The sequence below is a fragment of the Nematolebias whitei genome, chromosome 6 (genome assembly GCF_014905685.2).
Source record: "Nematolebias whitei isolate Nwh7 chromosome 6, NemWhi1, whole genome shotgun sequence".
Taxonomy (NCBI): Eukaryota; Metazoa; Chordata; class Actinopteri; order Cyprinodontiformes; family Rivulidae; genus Nematolebias; species Nematolebias whitei.
In genome coordinates, this window is record NC_056503.1 from 33576794 (window position 1) to 33591876 (window position 15083).

At 41.8% G+C, this 15083-nt stretch overlaps 1 protein-coding gene across 1 annotated transcript in view; it reads right to left on the bottom strand.

The window, feature by feature from the left end:
* cenpe (centromere protein E) overlaps nucleotides 1-15083 on the bottom strand; it is a 53835-nt gene that overhangs the window by 13763 nt on the left and 24989 nt on the right. Inside the window, 16 exon segments of the mRNA XM_037677819.1 lie at nucleotides 1521-1616; nucleotides 1750-1971; nucleotides 2432-2527; nucleotides 2657-2872; nucleotides 3060-3221; nucleotides 3391-3474; nucleotides 3593-3670; nucleotides 4559-4780; nucleotides 4864-4987; nucleotides 5072-5144; nucleotides 5776-5800; nucleotides 6243-6329; nucleotides 6457-6678; nucleotides 8058-8207; nucleotides 8280-8522; nucleotides 11888-11890. Coding sequence (XP_037533747.1) covers nucleotides 1521-1616; nucleotides 1750-1971; nucleotides 2432-2527; nucleotides 2657-2872; nucleotides 3060-3221; nucleotides 3391-3474; nucleotides 3593-3670; nucleotides 4559-4780; nucleotides 4864-4987; nucleotides 5072-5144; nucleotides 5776-5800; nucleotides 6243-6329; nucleotides 6457-6678; nucleotides 8058-8207; nucleotides 8280-8522; nucleotides 11888-11890 — 2103 coding nt within the window.

A 15083-nucleotide genomic window follows, 5' to 3' on the forward strand; every position in this document is an offset into this window, starting at 1 on the left:
TCTACTGGTGTATAAGCCACTACTTTCTCTCTCCTGAAGTGAGTTATATTTGGCTTGGAGTTTGACCACTTTTTCTTGTGAATGTGAAATTTTCCCAGAAGAAGAAATCCAACCTTAGACCCAATGAGGTACTCTCGAGGACCATTCCCCAAGATAGACCTGCATTAATTTCTTTAGATCAGTTTCCGTATTTTGCGCCTCATGCACAGAACTGTTCATCTGCAGCGATAATGGAAAATGCAGAGAGAATTTCTTATGATGCAGCTTTCAAGTTAAAAGTGATCGATCTGGCTGTTGAAGAAGGAAACGGCTGCCGAGAGCGAGGCGGTGAGTGATGACGTTTTTACTGAGCCTCTTAAATTCTGACTCCGAACAAGACTTTAGTGCTCAGGAGGACGAAGAATATAGTGATGAGTGACTTTTTCAAGTAACAGTTTTTTTTTTTTGGAGCCATGTTTAAGGCATTTTTCAGGAAAAAAAAAAAAAACATTTACTGGCTGTTCCCTCCTCCTGGGTCACATGAGCTCCGCTGAGCAGAAGTCATCAACATTTATTGTTAAAGCAGTCAACTCTGTTGCATATTTTAACAAACGTTTTACAATTCTTTCTGTGCGACATCTTTCCGTGTACGGTAAACGTGTTTTTTTCCCCCTCATGTGGGCTCCGCTGAACAGAAATCACGTCAAATTTATTTAGAAAGTAAATTTTAAAACAGCAGCTGTTACCAAAAAGTGTTTAACTATAAAAATCAATGGTACAAATTTAATGAATATTTACCGTATTCTACCGGTACTATGCAACTCCCGGTCACATGACCTCGATAAGACTTCTGGGTAATATTTACTGGTATTTTTTTTTAATATATAATTTTGGTTACATAAGTGTTTGGCACTGTTGTGTCCAGTGATTATGCTTAGATATTTCTTGTGTTCATTTTGTAGGTTTAATGGCTTTAACCATGAGTCAGACAGCGAAGAATCATGAAGACTTCTGACGATCATGCAGTCTGCGTTTGTATTTTGAAAGTGACCCATAGTCTGTGAAATGCCATCCGGTGGCTGAATCTTATACAAGAAAAACCTGCACATACAGCTGCTGGAGACGGGCACAGATTTTGGATAATGAATGGTGGATGGATGCTCGCAGCTTAGTAACCGGAGTGTCTCATTTATGCACAAAATTACGATTTATGTGCGTCTTAGAGACATGTGTGTTTTATAACATGAGAATTACAGTACTTTCAACCTTAAATATTTACTTTTAGTCAAAAATCAAATTTATCTGAAAAGTAGCAAAACCTGATTTAACCTCAGCTGTGCTTCTTTTCAACGCTGCTCTTTCAGAGGACTCTCGTAATAAATGTGTCCATCAATCAATATATTAGATCATATATTATATTAGTTAATACTTACATAATAATATAATCTTATGAAAATGATTTTGTTCTGTCAATTGTTACTGAAACCAAAACAGATTTTTTTTTTAATTATTCAGATGTGCTGTAAATAATCTGAACCTACTTCATGTTGCAGTGTGGCTTCTTGTTCTTCTCTCTCAGTTTGCAGCTGCAAGTTCCACTGCTCCTGCTGGTTCAGTTTCTCCTGAGTGGCTGAGATCTGTAGATTCACAAATTTAATTAAAGTTCCTTTTTTATTTTTATTTTTTATAAACCATTTTGAGGTTTGCTTTAAAGCCCATTTGAGTTGTACTTTTTAGATAATCAGTGATTTTGTTTTTGTAAATATGTACCATCCGTCTCCTGTCCTCCAGCTCAGCTCTGAGCTGCTTCTCCTGCTCTCTTCGTGCCTCCAGAGCCTCCTGCAGCTGATCTCTCTCCTCATTGAGTGACAACACTCTGCGCTGCAGCGTCTCCATCTCCTTGGTGTGGGCCTGACTGCTGGCTTCCTTCTCAGACATCAGAGCATCTCTCTCTGATTCAGCACATTTTAACTTTTGCACCAAATCTCCAATCTGTAAAGAAGGAACACTCGTTTATTTTCTGCTGTCTATGTTCTCTCCGTGCATGCGTGGGTTTTCTCCGGGTGCTCCGGTTTCCTCCCACAGACTAAAAACATGCATGTTAGGCTGATTGGTAACTCTAAATTGTCCCTAGGTGTGAGTGAGAAAGTGAATGGTTGTTTGTCTTGTTTGTCTCTATGTGTTCCTATGATGGACTTGCGACCCGTCCAGGGCGTACCCCGCCCCTCGCACAGTGATTGCTGGACATGGGCACCGGCGACCCCCGTGACCCAAAATGGAATAAGCGGGTAAAGATAATGGATGGATTTCTGCTGTCTACTGAAAATCACTTTTATTGAGAATCAGTTATCAGATATTTCTAAAGTTTTATGAAAATGATTTTGTACTGTCACTTGTTACTGAAGTAATGAAGGCCAATTATTCAGATGTGCTGTAAATAATCTGAACCTACTTCATGTTGCAGTGTGGCTTCTTGTTCTTCTCTCTCAGTTTGCAGCTGCATATTCCACTGCTCCTGCTGGTTCAGTTTCTCCTGAGTGGCTGAGATCTGTAATTAGATTCACAAATGTAATTAAAGTACTTAAAAAATAATAATAATAATTTTAGGTTAGCTTTAAAGCCCATTTGAGCTGCACTTTTTAGATAATGAGTGATTTTTGTTTTTGTAAAGATGTACCATCTGTCTTCTGTCCTCCAGCTCTGCTCTGAGCTGCTTCTCCTGCTCGCTCAGTCCACCCAGAGCCTCCTGCAGCTGATCCCTGTCCTCCCTGAGAGACGCCACTCTGCGCTGCAGCGTCTCCATCTCCTCTGTGTGGGCCTGACTGCTGGTTTCCTTCTCAGACAGCAGACTGGCTCCATCTGCTCTCACAGACTCCAGCTCTTCAGTCAGTATCTGAATTTAATAGAGATGAAATCACAAACAATGAAAAAAAAAATGCATTTAAAGTAGATATATATATTAAAAAAGGTATTCTACTTTCATGGTGATTAAAAATGCTCTGTACGAGTCCATATCACAAGCTCAAATGTGACTACTGTCACCATTTGTATTTTTTTTATGCAAAAATATTTAGTCTTGCCTGGATTTTGGACTTAAGAGACTGAATGCATCTCTCTTGCTCATTCCTGCTGCTCTGGATGTTTTCCAGTTCAGCCAGCCTACTCTCCAGTGCTGCAAGTTCTTCTTGGAATACTCTACTCTTCTCATGAGATGAATTCAGTTCCTCCTGTTTCTCTGTCATCTGAAACACATTACCAGCAACTATTCATGCAAACCATCACCTTACAATAACAATAATAAAAATAAAAAAAACATTTTAAATAACATGCTTATAAGGGTGGTAAAAGTTAATACTGTAAAACAATATTTAGTTCCTAAAACTTAAAGCAAAAAAGGGAGATAAATCTCACCAGCTTGACATTTTCTTGAAGGTCAAACTTTAACTGGCTAATCTCCTCTTTGGCTTTCTCCAACATCTCTTGAAGCTGTTCAATCTGGAGCACGGAGCAGAGTAAACAAATTAATGGCAATAACCTTGTTTCAAGGAAAGGGGGAAACAATGAGACTGAAATGAACCCAATAAGAAGGAATATAAAGAGTTTGTGACTGAACCTGCAGTGGATATGCTGCTTCTTCATCCATCAACGGCTGTGGTTTAGATATGAGCTGCTGCTGGAACTCGCATTGCATCTATGAAAGAAAAACAGAGAACTGCTTCAAGTCTGTAACACACAAGATGCTTACCACAGCCCTTACACTGTTATCCTTTAGGACTTACAAAATATATTAGAATATAAATAAGATTAGGAATGAGATCATCAGAGGTACAGTACAGGTTGAAGGACTGGGAGATAAAGTTAGAGAGGCCAGACTGAGATGGTTTGGACATGTCCAGAGGAGGGACAGTGGGTATATTGGTAGAAGGATGTTAACAATACAGCTGCCAGGAAAAAGACAAAGAGGAGATATACTGATGCAGTTAGAGAGGACATGGAGATAATTGGAGTGAGGACAGAGTGAGATGGAGGATGACTCGCTGTGGCAACTCCTGAAGAGGGAAAAGTCAAAAGATGATACATTTATATATTAAAATTATATGTTTATTTTATAAATTATAAAAACATATTCATTTTTAAAATATAACATGAGGATTTAACCACTTCCCAGTATTTTAAAAGGATCTCATATTTTAGGATCTTCCTTTAGATTCAAAACAAGGAGTTTTGATCAAAGCCACCCTGAATCTTCATCCTGCTAACATTAACGTGATCTTTTTAGCTTTACAGGCTAGTTTACTAAACTAAAATCCAGTAATCCCATATCAGAGAAGAAAGCTAGTCTTGACCCAACCATGTCAAATTATCCTGCAAATTAACTGCATTTTAACATTAATGATCAAAACTGGATAATGACAGAGTTTGAGTGTGGCATTTGTAAACAAGTTATTTCTGTTGTAAAATTAAAGTCATCAGATTTTCAGAGCTGCTGTAAAGAAAAAAGGCATAAAGAACCACTCCGTTCATCCTCATCGGATTATCAACTATGGAATCATACACCAGTTCATACTGGGGGTTTTACCATCTGCATCCTGTCCTCCAGCTCTTCTCTGAGCTGCTTCTTCTCCTCTCTTTGTCTGTCCAGGGTCTCCTGCAGCTGATCCCTCTGCTCACTAAGAGACATCACTCTGCACCGCAGCTTCTCCAACTGCTCTGTTTGGGACGGACCATTTTCTTTCTTCTCGAGAATCAGAGCATCTCTTTCTGCTAGCGTATTTGAATGCTCCTCGGTCAGAGTCATAATCTGTTTCAAAGAGACTTTGCAGTTAAAACTTCAAATATTAAAACTGGGAATTCAATGTTAAATTTTTTTTTTAATGAAAATACCTGTTGCTTAAAATCTGCTTCTTTCTGCTCGTACAGGTTTAATAGGTCCAACTTTGTCTGGAACTCATCCCGGAGAGACTGCAGACAGCATTTGGCCTCTGCAAGCTATAAATGACAAAACAGCCTAGATTACCTCTGGAAAGGTTAACACACATTTTTAGTAGATCAAAATGGATGAAAAAAAATATATATATTGTTCTTGTTTTGCTTGATATTCTTGAATATTCTTTGCATGTCACAATTTTTTCCTTTTTGTTGTTGGAGCTCATCTCGAAGTGAACAGAATTAGGTTCGAGTGGACCAAAATGATCACAATCCATCCATTTTCTTTACCCGATTCTTCCTTTTGGTGGGGTACATACTGGACAGGGACACACAGAGACAAACGAGACAAACAACCATTCACTCTCTCACTCACACCTAGGGACAATTTAGAGTTACCAATCAGCCAAACATGCATGTTTTTGTTCTGCGTGAGGAAACCGGAGTACGTGGAGAAAACCCATGTATGCACAGAGAGAACATGCAAACTCCACACAGAAAGGCCCCTGGACCAGGATTTGACCCAGCAACATGCTCACTGAGAGGCGGCAGCTGGTCACAATCCAATATGAAGAAATATTAAAAACAGGCAACCTGTAAACTGCTGCTGCTCCATAGTTCTTTACCATTTTTCCAACTAAGTCAGTCCACGTCCATGTTTAGAGGTTAGGTTGAAAATTGATCTTTGGCACGAAAGACTGAGAACACTTCAATCTCAAAAAAGAGAAAACATATCCTGGCAGAGCATTGTGTTGGAACACTGAGCCTGTATATTTAGATTGTGTTCAAATGCCATGCAATGAAACCCTCTGAGTAGATACCCGTCTATGAGGTTGTGTCGTTTCGTTACGTAGCTGAAAGTAGATGCTATGATGAGCGTTTCTCCTCTTGAAGCCTTTTAAATGAAAACTACATAAAAAAAATCTGTAAAACTGGAGAAAAAAAAAACAAAAAAAAACCCAACAAAAAAAAAAACACTTACTTTATAAAAAGGTGACAAATTTAATACAAATAAAACTGTGTGTCATGCAATCTCTAATGCGTAGATTTAGTACGAAAAACATGGTTGCCATGTATTTCAACAATAGTTTGTAAAAAAAAAAAAATAACTTGACTGATAAGTTGCTGTTCCATTAAGAAATCCTGACAGTAGTTTTAGTCAATGGTGCTCAGGCTCAGACTGATTTTAGGAATACAGTAGATCCCATTTTATGGTGAACTGAGGTTTTCTCGCAGCAGGACAGATTATGTTTTCAGCATGTTTTGTTCAACCAGTTTAATTTGGTCTGAACATACAAACAGTATGGAACATCACCGGTCCTACTAAACATAGTTACCTCTTGCTGAAGTTGTGTTAGAGTTCCATCCTCTGCCTGAAGCTCTCGGGTCACCATTACTGCTCGCTCAATTTGGGTTTGAGCCAACTGTACAAAAGTTGTTCAAAGAACAAAACGTTATTTTCTCTTTATGGACCAGCTAGAATTTAAATAAATAATAAAAAAATAAAATAAAATAAAAAATTTAAGTCGTCAAAAATACCCAGAAACTAACCTTCTGTATCCTGTCGTCCAGCTCAGCTCTGAGCTGCTTCTCCTGCTCTCTCAGTGCCTCCAGAGCCTCCTGCAGCTGATCTCTCTCCTCCATGAGAGACGTCACTCTGTGCTGCAGCTCCTCCATCTCCTTTGTGTTGGTCTGACTGCTGGCTTCCTTCTCAGACAGCAGAGCATCTCTCTCTGCTCGCAGATTCTCAAGCTCCCCATTCAGTGTTCTCATCTGTCAGGTAATTAAATCCAACTTACTGTAAGGCTTCAACATGCAGCACTGGCACACATGTTAATCCTCTATATCAGGGCTAGTCAACTGGCAGCCCAGGGACCAAATCAGGCCCACGGGTGAACTCCATTCAGCTCACCTGTGGGTTCATTCTTAAATAAAACTAGATTTTCAATCATAAATCAAACTTTCTTCTTGGCTTTCAGTAACTGTGCCCCCTGAGCAATTTAGTTGAATAGCCCTGCTCTATATTTTAACCAAGATAGTAGGATGTTGAAATTTATGTTTCATGATTGTCAAACCCTTTTCCAAATGGCTTTCACAATTCCTAATGGGGATTTCACAAGGTGCTTGTGCCAAAGCCTAGTGTTAGGACAGGTGTTTTAAATAATCTAACAAAATTGTGGCTTTCTAATTTTATCACATTTAGTAAATGTACTTATTTCAGCTTTTTATAAATTATAACTGTCAGTTTTGTTAGAAACATCTTACAACACCATTCTTCCAAAATGTTCCCATCTCAGTAAAATGGTCCTGAAACACACATCACTGGCATACTCAAAAGTTAAAGCTCTACTTGTTTGGGTTGTTCATCTTCTGGCAGAAGCTCAGAAAAAGTACAGACTGCAGTCGACTGGTGTTCACTCACGAGTTCACACACCTGCAGGAGTACTCAGAAAACCCTCCTCTCAGACCTGGATTTGGAAACATTCGGTTTAAAAGAACAAGCGTTGTTGCTGTGTACACGAATGGCTGAACTGCAGCAATGAAGCTATAATTCCACTCAAAACATCCATCCATCCATCCATCCATTATCTTTACCCGTTTCTTCCTTTTCGGGTCACGGGAGTCACTGATGCCCATATCTAGCAGTCACAGGGGACACCTTGGACGAGTCACAAGTCCATCACAGGGACAAACAATTATTAATTCTAGCGCTCACACCTAAGGACAATTTAGAGTTACCAATCAGCCTAACATGCTTGTTTTTGGTCTGTGGGAGGAAACCAGAGTACTCTGAGAAAACCCACACATGCAAACTCCACCCAGGAAGGCCCCCAGACCAGGATTTGACCCGGCAACATGCTCACTGAGAGGCTGCAGCTCTACAAACTGTTCTACTGTGCTGCCCAACTAAAAAAAAACTGTGTCATGTAAACTAGGCCCTAGTTTTTCATCAGTATGGAACATGTGCGCTCCACAAAAACAACTTGCGATGTCAGCTGGGCTTATATGAAGCTGCAACCAGGCTGTCAGTCCTTTAGGGGGCATCCAACAACATGATCTGTATAAAGCCTAATTTCAAGGTAAATGGGTATTATAGTTGTTGTATGAATAAGAACATGGAAGACTTCTTGTAACAAAAGAAAACGTCTTACATTTTCCTGGAGCTCCTCAAGCTGTGAACTAAGGACATTTGGATGTTCATTTAATCTCCGTTCGTTTTCAGACTCCATGAGTTTGATTGTCTTTTTCTGCTCCCGATTTCTTTCTAGGGCTGTCCTCAACTCATCTTGATGTTCAATCATCTGTTAGACAAACATTTATGTTAGCAGCCACAAAGACAGCTAACATCACCAGCAGACTGCGCATCAACTGACCATCTCAACATTTTCCTGTAGGTCCACTTTGAGCTGGTCTCTTTCTGCTGTGAGAGAATCCACCACAGAAAGAAGCCTCTCCACCTCCTGTGCAGAGCTCCCAGCGCTGCTTGTTTGCAGAGGCACTTTCTCATCCTGCACAGCCTGAAGCTCCTGTAACAGCTTGAAATTTTCTTCAAGGTCAGACTTTAACTGGCTTATCTCCTCTTTGGCTTTCTTCAACTTCTCCTCCAGCTGCTCAGTCTGTAGCAGAGAAAAGATGCACAAATAAAAAGCAATGATCTCGTTTCAAAGTAACAAATAAAAAAAAAAAAAAAATGCAGTGTGAAAGCATATGGCTGAAGAACTTGCTGGAAAACAGCTGAAATTATCTAAAAAAAGACATGCTGAAATGTAGCTGAAATGAAGAACAAGCTTAAGTTACCATAAGAAAGCAGGAAACACATTTGCAGAATTAGGTTTAAATAAACAGAAAGTACGACAAAAATTAAGAAATTAGCTAAAATAATTGGTGAAAAGTAGCTAAAGAGGCAGAAAGAAGCTTAAATCTACCAAAAGGAAGTGGAATGAAATGAGCTAAAAATGTGGAATTAGCTGAAAATGCTAAATTTAACACAAAAACAGCTAAAAGGTAGCTGAAAAGCAGAAACTAGCAGAAACAAGCTGAAAGGAGCATAACAAGCTGAAATTAGCAGAAAGAAATTAATAACTAGTAAAAAAAAAAAAAACAATAAAAAAAAAAAAAAACAGCTGGAAAATAGGTAAAAAGCAGAAACAAGCTTAAAATAACAAAAGGGAAGTGGAGAGAGAGCACTTTTGCTGAATTTATTAGACTTTTTTTTTTAATTACTGCAAAAAATGTGGAATTAGATGAAAAAACTAAAACGTGCCGAAAAACAGCTAAATAGTAGCAGAAAAACAGCATTTTTCAGAAATAAGCTGAAAAGAGCCGAGGCTGGAATTAGCAGAAAGCAGAAGAAGCACAGAAAATGTTGTAGTTAGCAGAAAGAATCTGAAAGGAGCACAAAACAGCTGAAATTAGCTGAAAGAGTTTAAATTTGCACAAGGAAGCTGCAAGAAGCTGAACCAGAACAAACTGTGAAAAGAGCAGTAAAAAGTTGTAAACAGATCTAAAGATTTGAAGTAGGGATACACGATATTATCGGCCGATATTAGAGTTAAAGTTCAATATCGGCCATTCCATCAAAATAACTCACTGATATAAAAGGCGCTGACAACCAGTGACAAGGATGCCTGTAGCGGCAGCACAATGTGATGACGTCACGCACGCCTACCTGATCTCACAGCAGAGAGGAAAATTCAAAATGTCGGTGGTGTGGAAGTTTTTATTTCCGTTGGTGCGGATGTCGGATTCCAAAGATTTTTGGACTATGTTGAGCCTCGCTACATAGTCCGCAGTTGGAGATATTTTTCCAACGTAACATTACCCGAGTTACAAGTTGTCATTTCTGACATTGAGAAGCTAATAGTCGATAGCACTTGGGTGAGTTTTACCACAGATATTTGGACGTTGTGTTAACCCCGTTAGCACGATTAAGCCTCCAGTATACTCGCGCGTACAGGATTGGAGTCAAAGCACACGCCCGCGGGGCAACCGTGTATGCGTACTCTGTGTCGCACAATAAACTGCCTGGCGATGGACTGTTTGTATGAGACACCAATGTATTAAATTTCCCTTCTTCATCCCTGATCTGGTTTAATAACCTTTTTAGTTTTTTTTCCCCAAGAGGCAAGCGATCTCGTCCTCCTCCGTTGACGCCATGACAAATGATGAGAAATGAAGGAATTTGTCACGAGCGAATTAAAATCAGGCGCATGCAGCGTGGCTGCAGGAGGGTTTGGATATTTCTTAGTAGGCTGGTCTGATGTGTGGACTGCAGGGCAAGTGTTCTGTTTTTTTAATTTTTTTAGAACTTTTTATTAACAATGTAGATGAACAGATGCTCAGATATATTCATCATTTAACACGGATTCCTCATTTTTCTGGACTGAATAAAACGTGCATTGAATTTAAGGAAATGCAAACGTGAGACGTCATTTATATTTGACCCATCAAAATGAATGCGGTCATTTATTTACAGAATCAAAATTTAACATCAAACATTTACATTAATTTGGCAAATTATGAAAATAACAACATAAGCAATCAATCAGGAAAAATCATACGGCCATGATTTTTCCGTTGCTTCACCACAGCGATGTTATGAAAACTGTACAATTATGATCTTTTACCCACATGAACATTTACATCTCCTATTTAATTTCTAAATAGCAGATAATGGCGGACGAAGATGAAAACACTGACCCCTTACAATCCGGAGATGCTGTCCAGACAGCGTTACACATTTTAACAAATTCAATTGTTGGTAACCAATTAGAGAAATTGCTAGACCTTGATGACGATCAAAGATATGAGGAGCTGCAGACGTTGTCAAAAGCAGCTAAAGTGAAGGAGGACACGAAATCCAGCCGTGAACGGTTGGCAAAGATTGCTCTGCTTCTGAAGGCGGAACTGGACCGTATGGTTGAACGAAATACCTTGCTGTTCAACGGATATGAGTCTAAAAAGGAGAGGTGTGACGAATTGTTGAATGCATCTGAGTTGCTGAAACAACAAATTCAGACTGATAGGGACCTCTCAAAGACTGAGCTGTCAGAACAGGCTCAATCATATGAGGAGAGGATTAGGGCTAAGGAGCAGGTGTACGAAGCCGCGTGTGCAGATAACAATATGTTACAAGCACAGTTGCAGGTGGCATTAAAGGAACGGGACGATTGCAAAGCAGACAAGGAGATAATACTCAGAAATTGGCTGAAATTACAAAGTGAAAATCAGTCAATACAGGCGCGCCTAACAGCTTGTGAGGAGAGGCTTGCTACAGCTACAAACCTGATTTCTGACATGGAGCTAGCTGGTTTGAGACTCGGAAACGAACAGGGTCAGCTACAGCCACCCCAGACAGGTGCTGTTGCACCTCCTCACCTTAACGCCATGCGGCCACCCCCAACCCCATCTCGGGCGGCGGGGATGGACCTGCACCGATATCATCTCACTGAATCGGTATACACCATGCAGTCATCTCCATCCCCACCACGGGTGGTAGGGACAGACCTGCACCCACTTGCACCTCTTCCTCCTGACACCATGCAGTACTCTCCACCCCCATCTCGGAGGGTGGGGACAGACCTGCACCAATATGCACCTCCTCCTACCAACCCTCATCAGCCACCCCCACCCCCACCATGGGCGGTAGGGGCAGGCCTTGACCAGTCTGCACCACCAGTCACACAAGTTAGACCATTGATACAGTCTCCTTCAATGGATGATTTGCAGAAAATCTCAAAATATGTACAACGTTTTGTTCCCGGACCCATGGGGTCAGCTGGAACAAAAGCGTATCTCAAAGATCTGGAGTTCAGATTGAGATCTTATCCTAATGCTACGACAGAGGATAAGATCAGTCTGATACGGCTCACTTCGGACAGAGAGGTGTTCACCTTCATCGAGCGTCTACCTGATGCAACGAAGAGGGATTACAACCTTCTGTGTGAAGCTTTGATCAGAGAGTACGACCCCTGCACGGGACCTGCTGGTTTCCCGGCTGCAGACAAGGTCACGCAGGGTAAAACTGAACATCCAAAAGTTTATTACAAAAGAATCTTCCAGGCTTATTTTGGTAACAGAAATGAGACCGGAATGGAAGAAGATGATGGTTTTAAGTTTGTTTTCAGCAAAAATCTCCACTCTGATTTTAAAAAATCAGTACAAATGATGGCAAATTTCAGAGAAAAATCCATCAATGAGATTAAGCAGTGTGCTGTGAATGTGTTTGAAGCATGTTCTCATGCTAAGACGCCCATAGAAGTGTTTCCTAGTGTAAAGGTTAAACCCCTCCCTCTTGAACTAGAAGGACGACGTGCTTCGCCGCCTCCTCCTAAGAAAGAGAGAAAACAGTCTGTTCAAGCTAACAAACCGCGTCCTGAAGGTGCACGCTGGGACAAAAAGGCTCCTCTTTCAGAGGAAGCCAGTGATTATCGAAAAATGGGTGGGCGCAGGACGCAACGATATGAGAAACCATATCGTCAGGGGCAGTACGTAAAGGAACCCCCGCAAGACGTACCTGACCGTCCCCCACCTCGGATGAAACGAACCGAGGCGAAAAAATCACAAAAGTTCCAGAAACAAGGCCCTACACCTCTGAGCTCGGAAGAGACAGAGAAACTACGCAGGTTGTTAGAAACTTTGAAACACACTGACACGGGAACCCAACCAGGAGCACTTTGCAGTAATGTAATTCCTATTACATCCGAGGGCGCGAATGACAACATAACAGATGTCGGTGAAATACACGACCAAGACATTGCTGTTGTTGCCTCAAACAACCCCTCATCGGAAGAAGGGGGGGTAAACACACACACGAACGATGACGAGTCATCGCAAGCTGAACACTCAGAAACAGCTTCTGCTGTGCTGACGGTTCAGACAAACCAAGATTACACAGATAAGGCTGAACGCGTGAAGAAGCGTCAGAAAAAACCCAAAAGGTTTCTGTGTAACTTTATCAGAAGGGGGGTCGCCAAAAAGGCGTACCTGTCAGTAACACTCGAAGGTGTCCTCACACACGAAGCACTCTTGGACGGTGGGGCAGACATAACAATTATGTCAGCTAAACTGTTCGAGGAGCTGAGGACGGCCGCTGCCAGTGTTAACAGGATAATACCTCTCTCTGAATGTGCTATAGAAATGCAGGGTCTCTCAGAAAAGAAAACAACCCTGACAGCTATAGCAATGGTTCACATGCAGATTGGCAATATGACACTGTACCACCCGGTACACGTGACCCATGTTGACTCATTCCCATTTTTGGTTGGCCAAGATTTTATAAATCGCTTCGGCGCGATTATAGATTATGGTGATCAAACAATGTGGACAACAGTGAGCAAGCCACTGCCAATCGATACGCCTCCGGAGTGTGACACAGACTGCCCAACAGCAGGTACCGCGGAAGGCACAAAGGACTCCTCAGCCGAGGACACGAGCCCGGTGAGTACTCCTCTGACACCATGTGAAACCAAAGAAACCCGAGAGGTCCAAACTCTGACTCAACAAGACAGCCTCCTCTGTGAGCTGGAGCAGTCAGAGTCCACCAAACACTACCTACCACTGGTAGTTAAGGGTGTAGAGATCCAAGGGTCCCACACCAACGATGCTGTTCTGTCTCTGTGGACAGATAAATCAGCAATTAACCGAGCTTTCTACGAAACCTTGGTTCACAAACACGTTGGTCTAGAACTAATTAAAAAAGCTTTCCGCTTTCCATTAGTTCCCACTAGTTCACAGGTAATGACCGCAGAAGGAGTCATTAACCTGAAACTGAACTGGAATCAACGAGAACTGGTTCACCCGTTTCTCGTTATCCAAAACTTACCACATGCATCCTATATAGGCTCTGACATTTTGGTAAGGCTAGGTGTCCATGTGGACACCATCAACAAGGTGCTGTGGTCCCTCAAACCAGCCACAAAGGATCCTCCTGTGCTAGACACAGCGAGCCTTAAGGCTGGGCAGACCATTCCAGAGGCCTGCCAGGTTGCTAGCAACCAAGACACCACAGTACCACCACAGGTGATTAACCTAATGGTGCGAATCCACATAATAGCTGGACAAGCTATTAGCCATAAACAGGCATATTTTCAACCCTCTCCTGCATTTTTCAACTTGGGACTGTCCGTGGAAGCCACGAACCAGGTGAGTCTTGACTCCAGAACCACATCTATTGCTGTGTGTAACACTGGCATGGATGAGGTGCTGATCCCAAAAAAGACTAGGCTAGGATGGTTGATTTCAACCGACTTTCATGATTTTGAACTAGGCATTCCATTTCTGGGAGGACTCCCAGATAACCTGGTACCGAGTCAGGAAGCTGGGCCAGTATGGTTCACGGAACCAACACAGGCCATAGCTCTTTTCTCAACCAATGACGTCGACCAAGGACCTCAAACCTATGGTGTTTCACCCATAGACAGGCCCGACGACTCAGGAAGGGATTCGTTGGAGCTCCCCAAGGAGCAAGAACCCTTATCAGTCTCATCACAGATTGATCAGGTGGTCGCACAAGCCGACGCTCTGACATCTGATGAAGAAAGAGACAAACTTCGCCAAGTTCTTTTAAAATATGAAAAGTCATTTGCAACTGATTCAACAGATTGTGGGTTGACCTCACTCCACGCAGTGAGAATCCCAACCCCACCCAACGCACCGCCAACATTTGTCAGACAATACAAGATCCCTCTGGCAGCATACAAGCCTGTCCAGGAGATCATTGATGACCTTTTGGTCAAAGGTATAATCAAACAATGTAATAGCACCTACTCTGCGCCTCTATGGCCAGTTTTAAAACCAAATGGTAAGTGGAGACTTACCATAGACTATAGGAAGCTAAATAAACAAGTACCCTTATCCAGGTGGCCAATGACTCAGCTCCATCAGGAACTGCCAAAGGTCACCGATGGTAAGTACTTCTCGACCCTCGACGTCGCCTCTGGTTTTTGGACCATCCCTGTGCGCGCCGAGGACCAACACAAACTAGCTTTCACTTTTGGCAGCCGACAATACACCTTTACCAGGTGTCCCTTTGGCTACGCTAACTCACCTGCAGAGTTCAACATCTTTTTGAACAAAGCATGTCCAGACGCCCACGAGCGTGGGACACTGATCTACGTGGACGACATCCTTTTGAGGCAGCCAACACTGGACTCTCATTTGGCTGAGATCGACCACGT